Raw genomic sequence first — 25,000 nt, forward strand, 5'->3', positions numbered from 1 at the left:
GTAACCTCATACAACCCCTCTACAAAAAATCCAAACTGTCCCTTTAAGATCCTGAAAACCTTTTTTCTTAACCACCTTTTGTGTGACAGGGTTAGACAAGTTAGAATGCAACATTTATGAAAAAGTTTGAACATTTATGGTTATTTATGTATTTGTGCTCTTTTCCCTGATTTGAAGTTTGCAAGACAAAAAGGTGAAGATTCACATACATTTGTAATCCCTTATTTTCTCAATGGTTGTGGAAAAAAGGTACTGCCTTTCTGAGATTCTATTGGACGTCACAGGGGCTGCAGCGTTTATTTGTCAATGCATTATTAGGCCTTAATATCCTCTTAATGGACCAACATATTGTATTAATTGCTCCTGAGCAGGTAGTGTGTAGTGGCCTTTTAGAGCTTTTTCTTGGAAAACATCTCCAGCCAAAAGCTAGTCTTACGAGAGCAGAAAGGGTCAACCAAAACAACAACCGATGTGTTTGTTTTGGTTTTGGCTGCTCAAAAATAAGATTTCTATAAGATTTATTTCTAACCTCCTGTATGTGTTTGTTCCTGGTTCTAATGACTACAATGTCTCCACTACTACAAAGTGAAGGCAGCTGGGACTGATGGAAGTGATCAGTTCAAGATGGCACTGCAGGAAAGCCTATTTCTCATTCTCTTTTCATCTCTCTTTTCATCTCTAAATATAAATATGTCTATCCATCTATCATTGATTCACTTCCTGTCCCCCCCATTCTTCCCTGATGATCCCCCTTCCCTTCTTCCGTTTCCCTTCTTCCCAATGTCTCTGTTTCAACCTATTGTTTCCCTCTTCCATTGATCCCCTCTTCTCTCCCTCCCGTTATCCTTCCGTTTTACTTTCTCCCTCCTCCTTCTCTTCCTCACTCCTCCTCCTGCCTCTTTCCTTTTCCTCTTACTAGACTCTTCCTTTCTACTTCCGTATTTTCTACCTTTCCTTCCTTCCTTCCTTCCCTCCCTTATTAGCTTCTGTATCCTTCTGTGTCCATTTCCTTTCATCCCTGCTTCTCTCTTCATGTGTCTCTACCTTCCCCTCCTTCTCTTTTTCCCTTTCTTCCTTTCCTAGTGTATTGTCTTCTTTTTGCACTTCTGTCCTTCTTCCCCCACCTACCGCTGTCTCCTACAGTTTTACTTTTCACCCTACCTATTTTCTTCCTTCCTTCCCTTCCTCCCTCTTTTTGTCATTGTCTTCTTTCCAATTTCGTTTGTTTCTTCTTCCAAACTTTCACCCTTCCTCCCTTCTTCCCCTCTCCCTTCTTTATCAGCATTACTATACCGCCTGCTTTTCTTTCCTCTTTCTGTGCCTGTCATCTGTCCTTCTATTCCCTCTGTCTCTTCTTTCCTGTTTAACCACCCTACTTCAATTATTTCTTCAGTTTTATTTCCTACTTTTCCTTTTATCCTCTCTTACCACCTACTGTCTCCTTCCTTCCCTCTCGTCCCTCCTTTCCGTTCCTCTCTTACTCCCCCCATGTTCTTTTCTCCCTTTCTAACCTCCTTTGTAGCCCAAATACTTATCTCCCCAGTCTCATTTCCATTCTTCCTACCTTTCTCTGTTTCCTCCCTCTAAACTGCTGTCTCCCCCCCTCATCCTTCACCCCCCTCCTCCTCTCCTCGTTCTAATTGCGTGCAGGAAGCTGCCAGATATTGTGAGGTGTAATGTGCTGTCTGATTCCTCTCTTAGTGTTCTTAAATGATCGCTATTTATTTGTCAAGCCAAGCGTTGAGCGCTAATTAAGGAGAAATGCTTTGAACTCCTTCTGGATGTGTGTTCGAGTGAAGTGTGTGTGTGTGTGTGTGTGTGTGTGTGTGTGTGTGTGTGTGTGTGTGTGTGTGTGTGTGTGTGTGTGGAACAGTGAGAAGATGGAGGAAGTTGTCATTGGCAAGTCGATCCCTTGCTGCTTGGAATGCTACCGCAGATGTGTGTGTGTGTGTGTGTGTGTGTGTGCGTGCGTGTGTGTGTGTGTGTGTGTGTGTGTGTGTGTGTGTGTGTGTGCTGTTATCTGTCCCTGAGGTTTTTCTTGCTCTGACATCATTCTAAACACACACATACACACACACACAGCAGCTGGTGTTCCAGAGACTCCAATGCGTTGATAATATTGTCCGTTTTCCTCGTGTGTTTGTGTTGTCATGGCGGTTCTGCAACATGATTGGCTGTCTCAGTCTTTTATTTGATGTCAGGTACTCAGGTAATCAGGTAAAGTCTTTGTTAACGATGTAAAGCTAATTGTTGCTCCAGAGGGAATTGTACCTTTAATCCTGGCAGTGTTAGTGCCTTGCTCAAAGGAACTGAACCTGTAATTGTGATACATCTTTAATATTTCAGGGTTTAGTTGTAAAACATTTTGCTTTGTTTCTTTGCATTTTGTAGTGTTATGTTTGAAGTAGATGCCCCAAACTATTGGATTCCCCATAACGACACAATAACACTCCCTCTCACCATGAGGCAGTCAACCACTGACATAAGGAAGACAAACACGTTTATGCATTTATACTGCAGTTAATGTCCTTATAAAAGGCCCCTTCATCCTTTCATATTCAGCAGATGGCATGAAAAAACACACAAAAGAAATACATTTTCCGTCATTGAAAAAGCTTATTGATAATATTTTGTTCCAGGATCACCGTCTTGTCTTTTTCTTTCTTCTTTACTACTGTAAAGTGCGTCCAATCATTTCATTTGGCCCAATGAAATGATTGGACGGCAGTCATTGCGTGTCACCGCAGTCTTCCACAAACTGCTAGCCTGACAGCTGTGAGTGCTAACAATAGCCACATTTTTGTTTACGTTCATAATGATAATTTCGGATTAGTGGATTTATGAGGGAGGTCTGAAGGAACGGGCTTCCGGTGTTGCCAATTTGAACGACTTTCTGCGAGATTTAGTGGCTTTTGGAGCTACTGCTGCTAGCTACTTTCATTGGTAAAAATGTTTTTACACAGAACTGGGTTTTTTTGGTTGGATAATTTAAAGTTTACTCTTGCTGGCTTCTCCATTGTTACCTTCCCAAGCTTTAAAGATGGAATAATGTCACCATTGTGCTGTAGCACCATCAGTCTTCATTGCAGTTTTAGAAGGTATATATATATTCTGTATATATATATATATATATATATATATATATATATATATATATATGTATATATATATATATATATATATATATATATATATATATATATAAAAAAAGCAAATACAAAATATGTTAGTCTTGCACTCCTTTGAAACAAATGGTCATGGCCAGATTACCTGTGAAATCCAGGGCACCAGACCCTTGAACTGGAGATAAACTAGCTTTTGACTACGCGTCACGTGCGCATCATGGCTGCCTCGTGTATCCTGCATCCGTTTGTAGTGTTGAATGTGCACATCCTCAGAAATGAATGCTACGCTAATGTAAGATGTAATACGCACATGAATGGTAGGGGCAGGATTAGGGGCAGTATAGTGACGAGACAGGGTCAGAGGTCAGTATGCAGGTCAGAAGCAACAATGGCGGAAAGTTTCGAAGACAAGCTAATAGACCAAGTCCACAATTACTTGCGTCTGTACGATGTGTCATTGCTGCTGCACAGTGAGAAATACGTTTGTCAAAATAGCTGGGGACAGTTTTTGATGTTGTGAAGCTTTCAGAAATAATACAGCCATCAAATGGCCATTATTGGCTAGACAAACAAATCAAGGTGTATTAATTGATTGGTTGAATGATATTATTGGTGTACAACAGCATCATTTCCCCATAGATGTAATGAATATGTATAGTGCGGAGAAGATTAGTCATTTAATGAATTAATAAATGAATCAGTCAAACAATTAGCATACAAGTAATCATCAGTGAACTTCTATGATTAAGTCAATAAAGTAAGACATTGTCTGGTTCGAGCTTTTAAAATATGAACATGTTCTGCTTTCCTCTGTTTTATATTGTTGCAAATGGAATCTCTCATCTTCACCTTGGGCTCTGAGAACTTTTGTCACAGTTTTCTTTTCACTATTTTTGTCATTTAATAGAGTAAATGATTAATTGACATGTTAGATGTAGCCGTGGATGTGTATAATGTGTGATGTCTGATGTGCGCTCGCAGTCGTCTGGCTCTATGAGTCCACTTTTATTCGTTGTCTCTGCTGGTTTTTACTGTTTCTGGTTGCAGCCTCAGGGTCTCGCTCCCTCAGGAGTGTGTGTTAGTGTGCGGGATGTGTGTACATATGTGTGTGTCAGCTGGAGCGAAGCTGGCGTACAGGTGCGCTGCTGCCTCGCCAGCACTTCCTGGTAATTAATGACTTCTCCCTCTCTCTCTCTCTCTCTCTCTCTCTCTCTCTCTCTCTCTCTTTGACTCTCATAGTTGGGATTGTAGAAATTGATGACATCTGAGTGTTTGCTATTTATGTCACATGAGGACAGAGGGTTGAGCAGGACAGGAAGAAATTGAGGAGAGAGAAAACAACGATGTTCTGTTTATAAGAAACGTCTCTTTGGTTGATTTTAAAGTGAGAATCATGAAAGGAAAGGAAAGTTCAACATTTGGAAATTCTGATACCAAAGATAAAACTCTGACGTCTGTGTTAAGACAGGAGACAGGAGGCGCTTAGCCTAGCTTAGCATGAATACTGGAGGCTGGGGGAGTTAGCCTAACTCGGTCCAAAGTTGAAAAATACACCTATAAATGCATCTTATGTTTACTAACTAACACGTTATATCTTGTTTGTTTACTCGATACACAAAGAGAAGGAGTTAGTTATGTGCTGCCCCACAGTCAGCCATCCATCCTGACAACTATTTTATTATTATTATTATTATTATTATTATATTTTAACTGTCCCAAAGGTCCGTACAGAGCTGGTCTCTCTGAACAGACTTAAAGCGTCTCTTAAAGACATTGAAGCAGACCGCTGTGTCTGTAAAGGTTTTAATTAATGTTTTTTTTGTCTGTAACTACGCTGCTGCCTATCTTGGCCAGGACGCCTCTTGAAAAAGAGATTTTTAATCTCAATGAGACCTATCCTGGTAAAATAAAAGTTATAAATAAAAATGTTCTTTTCATGTCTGTCTCCGTTCTTGCTTTCTGCTCTTTCTCTCTCTGTCCCCTCTTCTATGTCTTTCTACAAAATGTTCCATTTGTATCTGTTGTGTTCTCCTCTCCGCCATCTCTCTCTTCCTCAGACTTCCTGTTCTCTCTCCCTTTCCTTTCCTGTTCTGTTTATTTCTGGTTTCTCTTTCTCCTTTTTACCTCCCTCTACTCTGTCTCTCTCTCTCTCTCTCTCTCCTCTCTCTCTCTCTCTCTTCTCTCTCTAAACTCTCTCTCTCTATCTTCTCTCTCTCTCTTTATGGCTCTGATTCTGTCTTCTCTCTCTCTGTTTCTCTCCTCTCTGTCTCTCTCGCTCTCTCTCTCTCTCTGTCTCTCTCTCCTCTCTGTCCTTTCTCTCTCTCTCTGTGTGTGTGTGTGTGTGTGTGTGTGTGTGTGTGTGTGTGTGTGTGTGTGTGTGTGTGTGTGCCTCTTTCCCTGTCTCTCTCTCTCTTCTGGTAATCTATCTTAGTTAATATCGTCTCTGCGAGCAGCTGGGTACCGAAGCCCAGTCAGCTCTGTGGGAAACAGACCTCTGATTGTGTGTGTGTGTGTGGTGTGTGTGTGTGTGTGTGTGTGTGTGTGTGTGTGTGTGTGTGTGTGTGTGTGTGTGTGTGTGTGACAGAGACACAGAGATAGATAGAGACAGAGAGAATACAAGATAATGTAGAAAGTAAAACAGAAGCAGGAGGAGGAGGCGTGAACCTGATGATTATCACTACAGAGTAAGGCTGGAATTATATATATATGAAGATGCATATAAGTATCTCTGTGGATCTACGCAGAGCGGTCCCTGCATATCAATTAGCTGATTGGTTGAACAAATATCCTGTTGGGAGGGTTTTTTGAAGCACATTAACATCATATCACCAGGAGCCTGTCTGCTCACTCTGTCCAGTGTAATCGGATCTCTTTTTTAAGAAGTGTATTGGATGTTAAGTGTTTGCAAAAGGAAGTGCTTTGCAGCCGTAGCAGAAAAGAGCACTATCAGATTTAAGCCATAGCGGTGTGGCCTTTGTGTCAGTCAGTCCAACACTTTGGTGTAGACTGAAATACCTCAACAGCTGTTGATGGATAGCCATGGAATGTTATACAGAGGGTTCATGGTCCCCAGAGGATACATGCTAATGACCTTAGTGATCATCTGGCTTTTCAACTTGTGCCACAAGCAAGTTGACATTTTTGTTTTTTAGTGAAATGTGTATTGGATGGATTGTCATACAGTAACATTTTGTACATATATTCATGGTCCCCAGAGGAGCAACCTTAATGACGTTAGTGATCCTTAGCCACCAGCCAGTCAAAGTTTTAAGTTCTCCAAAAGTCTGTCAAATGAACTTAGTATTCAACTTGCGCCAATGTACGTCTCAGACCGAGCTATGCACGTGGAGTTCTGATGAAACCCTCTATTTCCCATGACAGCAGCAACACACTGGCTGAAACATGCAGTGGTGTTAATGTGAATACTTTAAATTATATATATAAATGTATATTGAAGTTTTAAAGTTTTATGCATTTACCAGCAGGGAAAAGAGTCTGTGTGCATTATGGGAAATGTAAGATGGTCCTAAACGTCTCAGACTGTTTTTCTAATCTGTCTCTCGTGAAACACCAAATTGCTGGAATTGAACATCTCAATCTGACAATCACTTTAATCTCGGTATTCACAATAACTACATTGTATTGAACAGATAGTGAGTAATGAAGGGAAATGAACGGAGACAGCGAGGCAAGCAGGTAGAGAGAGACAGACAGACAAACAGACAGACAGACGGGTATTTTGTCTGTCCTCAAACTCGTCTAGTTGCTGGGGCGACCGGTCTTGCCCGGCCTGGCTCCATGTTTGAGTATGAGAAGAAAAAACAAAGAAAAGAACAGAAAAGAAAGAAAAGCGCCACTATCAATGAGACCCTTTTTGTTTTAGTGGGAACCCCCTTTTACCCTCGACGTGACACACACACACACACACACACACACACACACACACACACACACACACACACACACACAAACACACTGAAACACACATGGACAGAGGGACAGGATGACTGAATCGGTGTGTTATTGTGTGTGTGTGCCTTTGTGTCTGACTCCCTCTGCCTCTCTGTGTGTGTGACTGACTTTATTTAAGACAAGGGCCCTTTTGTTTTAAGCCGGAGAATGGCTCTGAGACCGAGGCTGGCCCTGTAATTGGCCTACTTAGGCCCTGTTTAGCATGAGAAAAGCCTTCCTTGGCCCGGCAGTGCCAAGCTAACTCTTATTTTCAGCCACAGAGAGGACATACGCGCTGATCAGAATTCAGATTAGCCCAAAAAAACACCACCTCCCTCCACCAAACACACTCCTCCACCCTCTGCTTTAAATACACTGCACACTAATTACTTAACGAGAAAGCTGGGAAAAAAATCTACATTCTAACGGAGTAGTGGTGGAGTCTATTTAAAGGAAGAGGAGGGGGGGTTGGCAGGCTCCTTTTCACCTCTTCCCTCCTCGCTAACTTTTTGTGCCTCTTAAAAAAAAAGAAAGAAAAAAAAGACCCCCTCCTCCATCCTTCTCTCTTTATTCTTGCGTTGTCTTCTCTCCAAATCAGCCCAGACGCCACTTGTTGCTGCCGAATCATTGAACTTAATTAGCGGGACAATGTGTGAGCGGTTTGCTAAGTTCGAGCCGTAAACAGAGTCACAGTTAGAGGAGGGAAAAAGCAGCAGAGAGGAGAAGTTAGGCTCTCAGACTGTTGAGCTGTGAGATGAACGTCTCCACGCTGAGAAGCTTGAGGTCGCTCTCACGGAGGTAAATACCATCACATACCACAGTTTCATTTATAGTTATCGGCTCGCTGTCAGGTGTTTGAGATAGGCTTTGTTCCTGGAGTTAGACGGCTTCAAAATCAAACCCAATAATTATTATTATTTATTCATTTGTCTTTCTGATTTTGAACCTTGAATCTATCTTTTTTTCTTTTATCTCTATCTATCTCTATCTATTTATATATCTATCTATCTGTCTATCTGTCTGTCTGTTTATCCATTTTTATATGCTTTTTGCTTCAGAAAAAAAAATATTTCTTAGTAGAATTTTAATTGTGTCAGTTCATCTTTAACTATTAAATTGAAAATCTGATCTTTCCATTTTATTGTCATTGCTCACACAGAAAATACCATTTTAATTTGATTAAATTATTACATTTTACTCTAATATTGGCATGGACTTCCATATTTATACTCTACATCTGCAAATATTATTCAATTAGTTGTCAACCATTTAATTAATTGCCAAATATTTTAAGTTTAAGTAATTTTATTTTTTTTTTATTCAAAATTCTCTGATTCCAGCTTCTTAAATGTGAATATATTTGAGTTTTGGACAAAACAAGACATTTGAGGACGTCATCTGGAGCTCTAAGCAACACTGGTCGACATTTTATACACCAAACAACTGATGGATTAATCGAGACAACAATCGACAGATTATTCGACGCTGAAAATAATCAGTTATAGCTGTACTCATCGTAGATAAATCATAATATTTAGTTACGTTTCAGATATGTTGGCCCTTTGCAAAAAACCTGAGTCAGTCAATGTTTCAGATATTTGACATTTCTCATCAACAATCTGACATTCTGCAACATTACTAACATACACTGTGTTCAGCATCCTGACAAGTATCCCAGATCATTCACCCGACATTCTCCAGTTACATTAAATATAATTACCTCTGCCAAGGAAATAATGTCTTTGGTTTGTTTTTCAGCAGGATTACAAAAAATAATTATGGCCCAATTTTCATGAAACTTGGTGGAATACAGGCATTATTATTCACATATGGAAACAGCCTTGGTGGAGGTCTGCGCTCTCCAACTGTCTTTGCAGACCACCATAGATGAGCTCAACAATGACAGCTGTGCTGAACATTCTGAGCAGCAGCATTCAAGTCTTTGTCAACATTCCAATTGTGATCAACATTCCAGTGTTCCATAATTCTCTCTTCAACATTCCTGTCGCATCCAACATCCCAAATTGTCCTCAACATGTTGGCTTCCATTCACTTTTTTAGCTCAACATGCGAGCAGTGCTAAACGTTTTAACACGTATCTTCAAGCCTTAGTAACATTCCAGTGATCAATATTTCATTGTCAGAGTTTGGCTTGTTTTATATTTGTCAGACTTTCCACACAACACTGCTGACAACATTCCAATGGGCCGCAACATTACACACTTCGAGAAATTCCAACATGCTGGACTTCAACACACTGTAAAATCATCTTGGTCTCATTTGCTATTAAAAATGCTATTTTTGAAAGATGTCAGGTGATATTAAATGAATTTCCTTGCTTCCTTCCTGCTCTTTGAGTTACAAGGTCACATGATTAACACTCTCTCTCTCTCTCTGTCTCTGTCTCTGTCTCTCGACCAGTCCATATTAGGTGGCGAGATGGGTTTGGGGAGTCCCGGCGCAACATCGCCCACCAAGCCTGCCGGTCAGTACTACCAGCACTATGGCTCCAACCCGCGGAGGAGAACGCTGCCTATGGACGCCATGGGTGAGACGACACATTATACAGACAGTATACATACGGTGACATTCAAATGAACTCATTAAGCTGCTTTCTCTATTACAAAATGTCCAATGAGAGGAAGAGCTTTCTGAATATATTCTGGCCGGGATCCCATTTTTACTTTCAAAAATTCTCATGACATCATCAATGTGAATATTGTTTCTTTAATAGTTTTTTTTATTTAAGAGCATGGAGGGAGACATAATTGATTATACATTTTAAACATACAATACATAAAATATTTTTGAATTGAATGCAGTCTAATACAAGAGTCTTGCAAAAAATCCTCCCTTCATGTGGATAATATTTTTGTGTGGACAAAATATTAGAAACATCCAACACAGTACATCAATATTACCAATAAAGCCTCCAAAATTCAAAACTCCAATAAAGTTAATGAAATTATTATATTTTTGTAGGATCTTTTAGAGGGCTGTTATAACAGACTGCCTTAGGTTTACATAATAGAAATACATTAAATATATTAGTTTTAGAAATCTCATATCAGCATATCAACAGCCCCCACGCCCCCAAAGTGTGTCTGGAGTAAAGAATTGAAACACACAGTTTGTACTGGGAGCTTGTGGTGTTAAGGTTGTAAGATTATTTCACTCGCTTTACGGACAAATATAAACACATTTCTTTTTAAAATGGACAAATAATAACAAAAGTAATTTTTAAGTCTTTCAAGAATTCAAAGATTTTGGAAGAAGTTTTCGTGATCAAGTACCATTTTCTTGATAATAACAACAATAACTATACTGACGATGCCCACACCTTTGATTCATACACATTCCTATCACAAAGTAAACTACACCCCTACCACATGATTAATATCCCAGATTATGAGCTGTAAGAACAGTGCCTGTAAAATTCTAACATTTTACTTTTTTAAGTGTTAGGCCTGAATCTCATTATATATTCTCAGTATTCTCATTACGAGAGTGAAGAAATAAAGCATTATGTTGATTAACTTAGATAATCATCTGCCTTCATTTACACTTCTATGCAAAAAAAAAGAATTTCAGGAACCTTTGTGAAAATTCTAACCTGAACTGATCCCAGTTTTCTTTTTTAGAAGGCCGAGCATTGTGACTGTGTGTCCGTGTCTGTGTTTTGAAAAGGGGACTTTAAGCAAAAAAACTAATAATACAGGGAAGTCTTTTAGAAAGCAGCACAATAGTGGCCATTGTTTAGCCTTGGTAGCGTTATCCTTGGGAGGACACACACACACTTGGCCAATTTCCCAAAAAATAAACACCCTTTCATTTTTCCATCAAAGTCTCACCTTCCCAGTTAATAGACTGCTCCCTCGCTCCCCTTGAGAGGAACCCTGAAAAATAATATAAACATGTCAAAAGCTGCCCTCCTTCCTTTTATCAAACCAAGAAGAAAAAAGTCAACCCGTCCTTTTTGTATTGCGTCTTTTTTATTTTCTGCATTTTATTGTGTCGCGCATGTTTGCAGTGAAAGCTTTCTTTGTAAATATATCGACGGCAGTGGGAAATGTGGCCTTGCTCTTTCCTCTCCGGGTGATCGATGATTAAATTCAAACAAATCAAACCAGCGACTCCCTTAAAGAGAAATAAAAGCCTCTTGGCCTGTTAAACCCTCATGCATTGTTTTGTTGCCTTTTTTTCTCTTTCAGAGGTTCACCCAAAAAAAGTGCGGAAGGTTCCTCCCGGCTTGCCGTCCTCAGTAAGTGATAACATGCATTTTATTATTTCTGCGGAACTATCGCTGCTTCAAGTGTGCGTCTGAAGAAAAGGCTGCTGATGTTCCTGCATGTTTGGAATCGCTGAGCTGGTTTTGTAGCAGTTGTGAAAAAGCTGCACACATTGCCAGGTTCTGTGAATTTGTCGAGGTGAAGATGATGTCGGAGCCGAGCTGGACACAGACAGCTGTCGGCTTTTTGTTGTCGGCTCCTATTTTTGGGGCAATCAACTGGAAGAATTTCAAGAAAGAATAAAACAAAAAAAGACACCTTTTGTTCTAAATCTAAAGAAATGCAGTTGTATGAACGCTTCTTCTTTTCTAAATGAGCACAAAGCTAATACAATTTACTACAAAAGGAAATAAAATATACACAGAATGACATTAGCAGTGTTGGTTTAAAGTGCTTGGTTGACATCTTATTGATTCATTTGTTGATTCATTTATCAGACATTAGGTTGGATCTATGTGGCATTTTGGACAGAGACTCTCAGCGGTCGATCTGCTCCGCTGTTGTTTTGAGTTTGTTTTTTGTTTTTTAGCAGTTTTGAAAGCACAGAAGTCCTGAAAAACATAGAGTTTTAGAAGAAGAAAAGCTGCACACGTTGCCAGGTTTCATGAATTTGTGGAGATGAAGCTGGTCCTGCTGTCGGAGCTGGACACAAACAGCTGTTGGCTTTTTGTTGTCAGTTCCTGTTTTTAGAAATCAGCTGAAAGAGTTTCCTTCTAGAATAGATACTAATACTAACTAAATAATACTCTTCAAATAAAGAAATGGGGTATTGTTAGTTAAAACACAATCTAAATGCCCACATTGTTTTCTTCATGTTCCCCAATTTAAGTATTTAAAACGGTGATTTTGTATATTTTAATTCTGTATTTTCTTTTTATATACAACAGCCTCCACTTATGGGAGCCCACAGGAGGACTTGTATTTTTTAACAAATGAGTTAATAAATTACATCTGCCTACCATTATATGATATATTATACTACCATTATAAACCATTTACTACATCTTTATATACTGCTTAAACATGCTAAATATGAAGACATAAAGCAATGTGTTGCTGGAATTAGCTGAGAAAGAGACATGATGGTGGACATGTTTTTTTCTGACATTTGACTGAATGATTCATCAAACTAATAGTTTGAGCCCTAAACAGATCGTCCATGAATCAAGATACATTTCTGTAAAGCATATTCTGTCTGTGTGCATAATCCAACAGAAAATGTACGATTAGGAAACATCACTATAGCGTCAGTGTTTGTGCTTCCTCGAGAGCGCCGTGTATTGACCCCAGCTGTTGTTCTGAGGCCCGGAGCTCGGCTGCTGTCTGAATCAGAAGGAGACCAGGCAGCAGAACGCTCGCTGATGCTTCACATATTTCACTTGTTTTATTTTCTTCCATCTTCTGTTTTACCTTTTGGTGTTCCACTTGTCTGCTGCTTCACCTGCAGGTTGTAGTTTGTTGTAATGTCAAACTGTTTCAGAGCTATACGCTTTTGTTGTTGTGTTCCAGTTTGTGTTTTTACATTCTTTGTGTGGAAAAGGACTTAGTTGAGTTTTATGACTTTTATCTACAACCTCTATTTTGGTTTGTTGTTTGCTGAAATTAGTCAATCGATCGGTTACTTGATGAAGATTTTGTCAAATATATTTTTGTCATCAATGAAGAAGTCCATAGGTGGTGATTTGCTGCTATTCAGCTTTTTTTAAATGCGAATTGAAAATATATTTTGTGTCGGCGACTTACACAAAATGACCAGGTAGAGGATGTGGATATGCCCTCCTGATGAAACTAATAATGAAAATAATGTGTAGTGCTCTCTGGATTCATTTCTAATTTAGCCTTTTAAAGTTTTTTTTCTGTTGCTGACCTCATTAATCGCCAGTTAACGATGGCTGAATGTACGCCGTGTCAGCAGCCTCTTTGGCTCGGCAGGAGTCCGCCTTTCTGTGGCCTTGGCCCGCTTTGTCTCTGCATCCTCCTCTCTTTCCTCCGCCTCTCTGTGTCTGCATCAGCCTGGGGATGGAGGGGGAGGTGGTGGGAGGAGTGGGGAGGACGGAGGAAAGGAGAGGAGAGGAAAGGTCTTCTTTTTTTTTAAAGCAGAGAAGAAGCGTGGTTTGTTCGAGTGGTTGGTGTTGTTTTCATCTTTTGTGTAAAGTGGACGGATGAGACGTTTCCTGTAGAGGAGGGAGACATGATGTCAAACAAGGGACTGTTGCTTCATTTTAATATGAATAATACCACAATAATATACATTCCAGAACTAGAAATTAACTAAGTATACGTTTATGGAATTATTTGTAATTAAGGATGTTAATCTTTTGTTTTTTTCATTATTCAATTCGATTTGGTTTCTTGGGTTCACGATTTGATTCAAAACAATTCCAAATGAAAATAGATTCTGGATTCAGTACAAAGTGACACTGATTTCTGGATCTACTTCAGTCCACAGTGCATTAATAAATGTGTGGTGGCAATTTATGGCCATTGCAATAAAGTAAATACTCATAGGCAAACCTAAGACAAAATATTGATTTTATTTATTTAACGCTTTTTAATAAAAAAGGTTTTTAGTATTTCTACTTTAATACTTTAATAATAACAAGTTCAAGTTTTACAAAAAATAAAAAATGCTGCTTGTTAAATAAATACAATCGGTAGACTAAGGCTTTATTTCAAATTTCAATTTCAAAAATAAATTGTACACAAAATAACATTTTCAACAAATGACAGAATAATTATTGATACAACTTTAACATCAATATGTTGGATTTTTGTTTGTAGGAAGAATTTTATATTTGTTTTAAATAAATGTTTGGAAGTTGTGAATCGATTCAGAATTTGTCAGAAGACATGAATCATTTTCCCCTAACCCTTATTTGTAATATTATGGTAAAAAATTAAAAACTAAAATGAAACGACAAAATACGTTGTTTGTCCATGTCCTCTAGAACGACATGTTGAAGTGTTTTCTGAATCGACACCCCTGTCGGCATGGACCACATCATTGGTCTGTCTTTCCAAAACAGTTCTAACTTAAAGAATACATGTTTTATGAAGCTATGATTAAGGTTTGTTTCCCATTAAGTCACGTGGTTAGGTTTAGGTTTTGAAATGAACATGAATGTTCTTTCTCTGGGAATGGGTTTGTTGGCCATGAGATGGAAGTAACCTGACCCGTGATGGACAAACAAATACACCAAAGTTCTTATGCATGAAAACTCTTCCTGGTCATCTGTTTTCTTTTGTTGTGTTAAACATTAATACATAACTTACAGACAAGCTTTGCCAGGTTTTTACTTTTTCAAATTTCCTTGGACCTTGTGTTCATTGGTCACTTAAATCAACAATTTTCCCCTTCCCTGTCGGTGAGCACAACCCGTACACCATCCTGCTGATCATGTGTAGAGAGCCTTACACCACTGCATGGACCCAGCTATGCAAACCCTCATCCGCAAAGCTCAGTACCGGAACTGAGGACTGACCGACCCGGTACATGCTGCTACACAGTCACTAATTATAATGTGCTTAATTTCTACTCTGGTTTAAACTTGGTTTCCTCCAACCAGGTGTATGCTAATTATCACATTTGTACGATAATTTTGTCCACTGTACGATTAATAATGCTAAAAGTGCCATAATGTGATGCTTACAAACAGTAGTTGGGTTTAGTCTGCGCGGCCTTGTTTTCATTCATGTCCGGATAACAAAACATGGATCCTACATCTGTGTTCACACTTCTCTTCTCACTGGACCTCCTATGATGTTGATGAACGTGACTCTCACGCACTGTCTTTACACATCCATGGACTCGCACGTCAAGGCTATCGTTTTGTCACTTTGTTCTCGTGATTATGACCATTTTCTTCAAAATATGACCATTTTAATCATCTGGTTGGATAGGTTAACATTTCCCATTTGCCACCGTGGTTCTCTGTTCTTGAATCACAAATCCAGCTGAGGAACAATCTCTTTCACTGGCTTTTATACCTGTACCCGTGGATTTATATAAATGCACTTTTTACGCGTTACACAACTTTTCTGCCCGTTAGCCGTCGGGTACCCAACCCGGTGCAGGACTCTGCCTTAAGGTGTGTTCAGACATAATGTGAAGCTAATTTTAGAGTCATAGAATACAAAGTACGATTGGATACAAATGAACCGGGGTGGTGAGAAGATGCACGTTGAGCTTATAGCTAGTGGTTTATTAACCACTAGCTAGGAAAAGACCTGTTTAGTGGCCTAAACGTGTCACCACAGGTTGGACACGGGATGTTAACCCTAACTGTATGTCTAGTAACCCCTCGACCACCTCCCTATGACTTGTGTGAGACACAAGATCGTCACACTAACGTCTGACCAACTAACCGACACGTCTTGTGGCGACAGTCATGTGATCCAGCTTTTGGATCGACTTGCATTGCCTTCATGTCTGCGGCGCTCTGAGCCGTCTCCTCTCTCCACTCTAACCCTCTCTGTTTCCCCCCCTGTGATGTGAGTAATCCTGCCCGCTTCCTCCCGTTCACATCAAGAGAACAGGAGTGAGGAGAGGACTTGCTGCCTGTGAAATGGAGAGGTGGTTTGACTGCTGGAAAATAAATTCAGAGGCACTTTCTGCTTGCCTGTTGGCACGAGTTGTGCCAGAAAGCAGAAACTGACTGCTTTTTTTAGGTTTACCTCTTAAATGTTGTAAATGTGATCCATGTTTGTGTTAAATGTCTTTGAATAGCAGCTTATGTCTTGTCATAAATCAGTGTCAGGGTGAAGGTCTTGCTGTAAGCTATAAGCTTTTATTCTGAAAGAGCATCAGATTGATGACAGGTGTTGTTTTTCATAAACATTTCAATTTTAGGTTTAGTTCCAAATGTTTTTACCTCTAAACTTTGCTTAGGACTAAAACACTGAAACACTTCCGACATGATTTTAAAGGACTGACAATAAAAAAGGCTTATTTTGTTGAAAACTTTATTGTTTTACTTAGACCCTGAGTGTCCAATAAAGATGGTTCTTCTTTCCCTGCACACCTGTCAAAATGCTGTTAGACTGCATTCTTAATCACGTTTCGAGGAAAACGTTTTTCTCTCCCATATTAAAGTTGCAGTTTTAAACACGTGGTCAACATCGTAAATTCAAACAAAACAAACAAACACGCAACAAATCCACTTGGTTATGTTTAAAGAAAAACAAATTCATGGTTTAGCTTCGAATAAGCATGTTTATAAAATGTACGTTCGTAACTTCAAACAAACTCGAACAAACACCGGGACACCTTTGTTGGTGACAAAGTCAACGTTGACTTTGTCACCAACAAAGGTGTCCCGGTGTTTGTTTGAGTCATCCATCCTCCCCGACATTCTTCCTACATCCACGGACTTAACTCACAAATGATTTTGTGGTACGTGTAAAGCTAACGTTATCCGGGTTTTGTTGCATGGGAATGTGTGTTTTAGGAGACCAGGTCTGATCTCTGCAACAGAAACACTTTCTCTGAACCTTTTCTATATTAATGATACAGTATAAGAGTACTGCAAAGAGTGGCAGCGGTCTGATAATGGTTGTGAGGCATCAATCCTGCAATGACGTAGATTTTCTTTTTTGTAGCAGACTCAAAGCTGTAGAAGAAAGAGACATATGAAATGAATTGTTAGGGATTTAACCTGAAACCCTGTCAGCTGCTCAGATCAGTCCCATAAAGAGTTTGCATTTGTTCACAGACTCCCGCTCTTCTGCTGAAATATTATTATTATCTTTTTTTTTTGTGCATGGTCCAGCCTCCAAACCTGCTTCCAAATCGCGATGACGATGAAGCTAAAATGTGTTTTCATTCCTGCCCTCAGCAGCTGATGGAGCTCTTTGTCCTCGTCTTTTGTGCAGAAAATGATATTCTTTAATTTTTCAATGTAAGCATTTCTTTGATTTAGTAATAGGTGTATATTTTAAGTTTTGGTTTGAGTCTATATAATCCATGTCCACACGTATGTGTATAAGTCAAACATCAGTGGGGCTGAATCTTATTACTTATTTGATATTTTAAATGTAGTTATATACTGTTGCTGATGCTAATAACCATTAAATATAAAATTCCTCTGCTCCATTCAACGCCTCCTGATTTTAATATAAATATTAACAGTGGTATTATTTTAGATATTCTAAATAAAGTCTCAGAGGGGTCGCATTAATACAAAATCTATCACTTACATTTACACAGGATATAATGTAAAATACATTTTAAAACCCTTTAAAGTGAAGTGCTTTGAACATGTAAATGTACTGTAAAACTATAATATAAATACATTTTATAAAATGTATCATTGCAGATTTTAGTCATTTGGAAGCACTCTTTTTTAATTTGTATGTATTTAATAAATGATATTATGTCTGTCATTTGTTGAACAGAGTTTGTCACAGTTGAAGTAAGGTTTGTTTTTTATTTTAAAATACAGACGTGTGTTTTGTTGGACATAATAGCAGAGAGTTACTAAACCCAACACACAATCTGAGCTTTGTCTCCTTTTAATACAGTCAAATAAGTATTTACTATTTATTTGGTGACATTTCACTGGATTTGTGCTATGAAATGTATCAGGATCTGAAGTCTGCAGAGGAACAGATTTATAACAGAAATATATAATGTATATAAATTTAAATTTAAAAAGGACAATTAGAAAAAGAAGGAATAAAACACACAACAGTAGAAATGGTCAAATATATTAAGTAATGTTTTCTCATTTATTTGAATGATGATGATGAAAACTCTGTGATGTTTTTATACTGAATGTACCTGAAGACATGAAATAACACACACATACACACACACACACACACACACGCACACACACACACACTCTCTCTCTCTGCCCAGCCTGCACCTGCTCTGTGCAAACACAGCTTCACAGAGGAATGCCTGTAATGTAAGTGTGTGTGTGTGTGTGTGTGTGTGTGTGTTTGTGTGTGTGTGTGTGTGTGTGTGTGTGTGTGTGTGTGTGTGTGTGTGTGTGTGTGTGTTTGAGTGTGCGCGCGTGCGTGTGTGTGCGTGCGTTAGTGCTTGTGCATGCTGTTTACCCATGGCTGGTTTTCTCACAAAGGGAACTTTTGTTTTTGGCCTCTGCGTGTTGCCCTAGAACCACACACACACACACACACACACACACACACACACACACACACACACACACACACACACACACACATAAACACACACGCAACATATCCGCCTATCAGTCAAATGGATCTTTAACTTGGTTTTGTCTCTTTTTTGCCGGAGGAATGACTCTTAGCAGTGTGTGTGGCGTTGGGGGAAGAAGACCAAGCCAGAATGGAAAGAAACACAAATTATTTAAAAGGTGCTGGATTATTTACATGATATTATGTGTATAATTAAAATATCAGTTTTTCAATTTTGCAATATTGTGACACCTCTAATCCAAAAATATGAGGACCCTCATTGACATAATTCAAGCCCCCAACCCGAATTTTAAAGGATGTTTTTTTCTTCAAATCCATCTTTATTTAACTCTCACATGCCACCTGCACCTCAGTCCTCCTGTCCATATACACTGTAAGTGTAAGTGGAGGACAAAATCTACAAACACTACAAAAAGGTTCAGCAGAGGATAATATGAGGTTTACCCAGATAACAAGTCCAGTGTTTCCTCGCTGAGCTGCAGCTGAGGGAGATGTCCGTTAGTACCATTGGCAGGCAAAACACAGACAATGAACCTATACACGTGACTAGCAGTACAAAGATACGCACTTGACTTGGCTAGAAGAGACCGGTGAAGGCTCATACCACCATCATTTGGTTACATTTAAGAATGCCTTCAGGCACAAAATAAGAACAGCAGATTTTGTATCCAATTTCTTACAGTGTGTAATTAAACTACTAAGGAATTACACAGAAATCTCTGTCCAGATGAAAACACAAAAACATATTTGAAGCACTGTCAAGGCCAGTTGGCAGATTGGGCCAAACACACACACACACACACACACACACACACACACACACACACACACACACACACACACACACACACACACACACACACACACACACACACACATCTTATCTAAAATCAGCTATTGGCAGTGGGGTCTGTGTCGTGGGAGTGTTGCATAATGTAGTCGTGACCTCTGTAGCGCTTCTGTTCCCTAATACAGTGGAAGAGGAACTGTACATTTATGTGTAAACATGTAAAAGGTCCTGTTAGCAAGGTTGGAACCAGAACTGTATTTGTCTACGTCGGCCATTGCACAAATGTTGCCTCATTTGTAACGCTTAACAAAAGAGACACATTTACACGTCGACACTGAAAATGAGTTTCTGGAAATCTTTATCCTGGATGGAGTTTTACAAAAGGTCTGTTTTCAGTGACCTAAAATGCAGTTAGGGAGTGGACAAAAGGCCAATACACGTAGAATAGCTAGCTACATTTAAACTGTTTACGTGTGGACAAGGCCTTAACGACACTTTAGTCGTGTTAAAGCTGCAGTAATCAGTTTGTGGCCACTAGGGGCAGGAACACATTAGCTCACTAGATCAGCACGTCTCTGCTTCTACGTCTTTTGTCTGTAAAACACACAAATGAAACTCTGATGACATTAGTGACAAAAAAACATTTGAATTAAAAATGTTTATCTGTAGTTTGTGGCTCAATATTTTTACCTTTCTGAGTTTGGTTTTCCTTTGGAAGATTGGACTTTTTCTTCTGAATTGAGAGATTGTTCGTGTCATTTCAGTCTCTACACTTGTTTTCAGTGGTATTTCACAGCCTCCTATGAAGCTGAAAGACTCACTCTGATGACTTAATTTGATCTTAAGGTGACATTTTTGTCTTATATGTGTAGAGGTTTTTTTCACATTAGGAGCCTTCAATCACACTGCGCTTGATATTTATGATGTTTTAATCTCTTTAATCAGTGTTTCGTGTTTGTATGTCTAACATAAGGAACATGGACACACTGATTTCTCTGCTTTATTTCATTTCCACTTTGTCTGATGAATGTAGAACCTGTTTGAGGGCCATTTTAGGATGATTAAACTAAAACTGAAATTGTTTTCCTTGCTTGTGACCACACTTCATTCAAGGTCTGGTCTGTTTTCTTTCATCTCTGTTTCACATCCACTGCAGGCGATGGCTCTTTCTCTTTTAATTAATTCATTTCTTTTTTTTCTTCTCCCCTTCCTTCCCGTCTCCCTGCGCTGCAAGTTTGTTATTGTTGTTTGTCAGATTTAGTTTGCTGAGTTGATGATTTACTTTGAGAAACAATTAAACGTCACTTGAGAGGAGAGCGTGGGATGTCTTTGTAATCAAAAGGAAATTAGGCATCAGTTGCTAACATTAGCAGGTTGCAGAGTGCCGTCTCGCTGTTGTTTTTCTTTGTTGGTGTTGGGAGGATAACAGTATTTTTTTTCCTTTAGATATGATTGTTTTGGTTAATTTGTTGTTCAGGCTGAGTCTCCAGCTAGTCTTCAGAGCTTTGCTAATGCTGAGTGAAAAAACAACTAAACACACACACACACATATATATATCTACATCTACATCATCTCCAACAATGGATATAATGAAACCGTCAAAAAAAAAAGGAAGCTATTAAAGGAAATAGAAATAAAATGATAAATGTGTTAGCATTAGCGCGTTTAATGTTGATTTGTATTCCGTTAAATGCTTTTTTTTCCCAATTCCACACACACACACACACACACTTTATCTGACGGTGTGACTCGGTCCAGCCATTAAACCGGCTTGTGAATGTGACAGATTGTATTGGTTTACACAGGAAGATGATTACATGTGAAATAATCCCATGACACATTTAAAACATGAAGAAAAAGTTTTATTTCATATCTTAATATTTCCAACTTTAATAAATTGAAACCTGCTAATGCAGGATTAATAATAATCTGTTATTGATGATTTAACAGTCATTCTTTTGAATGTTGTAATAATGTCGAGATCTTCTTGTGGTTCAGAGTTTGTAGTTTATCTAAAATATATATAGATTGGAACTTGATTATAAATTGAACCTGATAATGCTTAATCCAAAACAATAGAATAAATCCCATCAAATGTTTATTTCTAAATATTATTATTATTATTATTATTATTATTATTATTATTATTATTATTATTATTATTATTATTATTATTATTATTTATGCTGTATGTTATTATCAATAATATTTCCCAATACATTTAAATATGCTTTTTTATTATTCTTTATTATTGTAAACTTCAACCTTTCACATGAAATAAATAAAGCTTATGTTGTTATTAGTTCAATATATTAAAACTCTTAATTCTGCATCCCTTTACTTTTATTATAGAAGAATTAAGAAAATAAATGATTCATCACTAAATGTTTGGGGAGGATCTGGTTTGTGAAATTCCACAATTTTGTCCAGGATGATTATGTGACTTCATTTCCAGAATGGCACATACCAATGTTACATACTGTTATAATGTTACACATGTAAATCAACTGAATCTGTGACATGTACAAAGTGTAGGAAAGTCTTATATAAAATAAGATCTTAAGCTCCCCACGTTGCTTATCAATAATACATTTCCAGCAGAAGTTAATAATGTATTTCCTCTAACACACTCATAATGTCAGGCTTAAATGCTTCTTAAGTTACTTCACAAAACATCCTGAAACTAAATGTACAACATGTTCTATTCATTTCATCCTCAACATAATATTTCATCCCTGCAAAGCATTGGTCATCTCTAAGCACAGAGAAGGCAACTTGTTGTACAAAGACTAAACTGCAGTGATGACAAACTTCATTTCAAAATGCAAAACAACCATAAAATCACACTTTTACCTGAAGCTCATCATTTAGTATTTTAGTTTTAATCTAGAGGATCCAGACTGTGAAGTGTCATCTTCAGCTCCCTAACAGCAGCAGGCTGAGAGAAGCAGACCTGCGTTTCCTTTGCTATTAGTCACTTAAAGAAGGAAGGAAGTCTTTTTGTTTGTTAAACGAGACCCGAAAGTATTTTCAAACCCTGAACCGATTAAATCCTGTCAGCGATCTGACCGGGGCGATCTGCTCCCATCTCCAGCTATTTCTTGCCCCCCCCCTATCCCCCCCCACCTCTCTCTCTCTCTCTCTCTCTCTCTCTCCCTCTCTCTCTCCTCTCCTCTCTCTCTCTCTCTCTCTCTCTCTCTCTCTCTCTCCTCGGCTCAGATGTGGTTTTGTTTAAAGTCGACAGCGTTAATTAAATTAAGCCAGGTCTTGCAGAAGGCACAGTAGGAGAGCCGGCGGTCCCCGGTGGGCCACGGGTGGAGGAGGGGGGGGGGGGGGTAACAGGGAAGAGGTTTGGTGAGCCATACTGGCCCCTTCAGGCGGCCCCAGGTAGCACAGAGGAGCCACAGACCCTTCCAGTCAGCTACTGCTGTCTGTTAACTGTTTCTACTCCGCGCACACTGAAGATGACACTCAACCCAAAATGTGAATGATGACATAACGATGACTTCTGTATGCTTTTGTTTTGAGTTATTCACGGAAAATCAACATTTTGTGGACTCTCCGATGAGTGAAAACATAGTGTATATTATAGTATATTATTAGTATTTAAGTGATGGATGTGAACATACCTTTAACAGCAAAAAGAAAAGAAATCAGAAGAGAAAACGAAGTAATGTTTACTCTGTGTGTTATTACACTGTTGTGTCGTGTTGTGTGTGTGTGTGTGTGTGTGTTAAAATGTTGCTCAAATTAGCAGGTGTTGTACCGGGCTTTGGCAGAAGATGAGAAAGAGGCTACAGGGGGGGGGGAGGGGGGAGACAGAGAGCATTCAAATGCAGCTTGACATGCATAGTTTTGTTTTGTATGCTTGTTTAATTAGTAAAAGTACGGATTAGGACTTTAACAAATGGCACAATATTATTATTTTATTATAGCCTATTTAAATAGATAATAATTAGAATGAAAACTGATTTCACTTTTTACAACTTGTTGGTAAGTGCTCGTATAAGAGTCATATGCATTGTATGAAACAATAATGGATTCAGAAACTTGAGTTTTCAATGGTGCCATTGTCCAACGGCCATTTTGTGTCAGATGGGAAACTTACTAATTGAATTACAAGGCACTTGTTAATGTGTATGAGTGTGTACATGCACATGTTTGTGCCATTGTCCAACTTGTCCATTTATTTAGGATGACTTACAATTCTTACAAAAGTTTATATTCAAAGTTGCTTAAATTATACATATTTAGATTTGAACAAACAACAGCAGAGAAGGTCAAATGTTTTATGTAATTATTATACTTCTATATCTTTTTATTTCCATTTACAAGTATTCCACTAGTCTCACGTTTGTAGTTACTGAAAGACTGATAGGACAAGGACTACATGTTGCTGAACACCAACAGTGATAATTGTGTGATAGCTAATAATTAGCCTTGTGGTAGCATAGCCCTGCTAACACTGTTAGCATTGTGTTCTGCTTTGCTAATGTTATGCTAGCTATTTTTGCCCTTTTGACTGGTTTTGGACTCCAGTTATTTCCTCCGAAAATACAAATTCGGCCTGCAACTAACACAAGCAAGGTTAATAATTATGCACAGTGACAACTTTGGACCTTTACAATTGTGTTCCTATTGTGGCGAAGGCATGACCTGCCTTACTCTGCCTCTGATTGGCAGTACTCATGGCCTTTGTTGGTTGGGTTTAGGCATGAGATTGGTTAGGGTTAGGGTAAAAACATGAGAGTGAGCCGATCAGAGGCAACTCATTCTGCATAATAATTAGCCATGTGCTTCTGTTTGTTGTAGGGAGAGTGTGTATTTTCGGAGCAATTGGTGTTTGTTTTCAGGATAACGGGCTGTCTTAAAAATGGGCTTTAGGTCCAACGGGACGTTTTTCAGACTATTGGGGTTTTGAGAATAATGGGCTGTTGGAACAATGGTACAAGCACAGTTGTAAGTCCAAGTCACAGATACAGTGATGTTCTAATAGTTATGATATCGCTCACTTGGCAAAAATAATTTGAAAAGGGTTGACAAACTCATTCCCCACAAGTGTATGTAGCTTAAGTGGATTGCTATTTTAGCTCGCTAATGTTATTCAAGATGACTCTTTTAGCTTATCATGGTGCACTAATGTCTTACTGCTCGTTAGCTGTCATAGCTAGTGAGGCAAGAATTTGAATAAATGATACTTAAACCCCTTCTCCACTACCACAGGCCCCCCTAATGAAGCGATCTGGACACGTCCCTGGCACTTGCCAAGTTAGTTAGTTAGTTGCGGAAACAATCATGTGACCTCTGCTTTAAAACAGGACTTTCTTCCACTTCCACAACTGCCTCATCGCTTCAAGGGTTTCTTGTCAATGACATGACCTCAGCCTGAAGATGTTCGCTGCATGTCTGTCCTTGTGAGGACATTTGGCTTCTACAAAGACCTCTCTCTCTTTCACAGTCACACACACACACACACACACACACACACACACACACACACACACACACACACACACAAATGCCTGCTGCAGATGTAAAAGTTCCCTGGTGCATTCCTGAGCTCAAACATTTGGCTGCAGTAACAGGCAGCAGAGAGCGGCACTCGGATTTGCTCCAAGGCGATGAAAATGACACACACATCGCACACACACACACATACACA

General features: G+C 38.8%; 1 protein-coding gene across 2 annotated transcripts in view; it reads left to right on the forward strand.

Annotated features, from left to right (window-relative positions):
- tcf4 (transcription factor 4) overlaps positions 1 to 25,000 on the forward strand; it is a 121,231-nt gene that overhangs the window by 16,700 nt on the left and 79,531 nt on the right. The window contains exons 1-3 of one of the 2 annotated variants that reach the window (XM_029445533.1): positions 7,491 to 7,874; positions 9,498 to 9,624; positions 11,288 to 11,337. In XM_029445533.1, the coding sequence (XP_029301393.1) occupies positions 9,516 to 9,624; positions 11,288 to 11,337 (159 nt within the window). In that variant the 5' untranslated portion in view covers positions 7,491 to 7,874; positions 9,498 to 9,515. Of the gene's footprint in view, positions 1 to 7,490; positions 7,875 to 9,497; positions 9,625 to 11,287; positions 11,338 to 25,000 lie in introns of those variants that run through there. The other variant, XM_029445534.1, reaches the window with a different exon arrangement.

This window comes from Cottoperca gobio, chromosome 12 (assembly GCF_900634415.1).
Source record: "Cottoperca gobio chromosome 12, fCotGob3.1, whole genome shotgun sequence".
Lineage (NCBI taxonomy): Eukaryota > Metazoa > Chordata > Actinopteri > Perciformes > Bovichtidae > Cottoperca > Cottoperca gobio.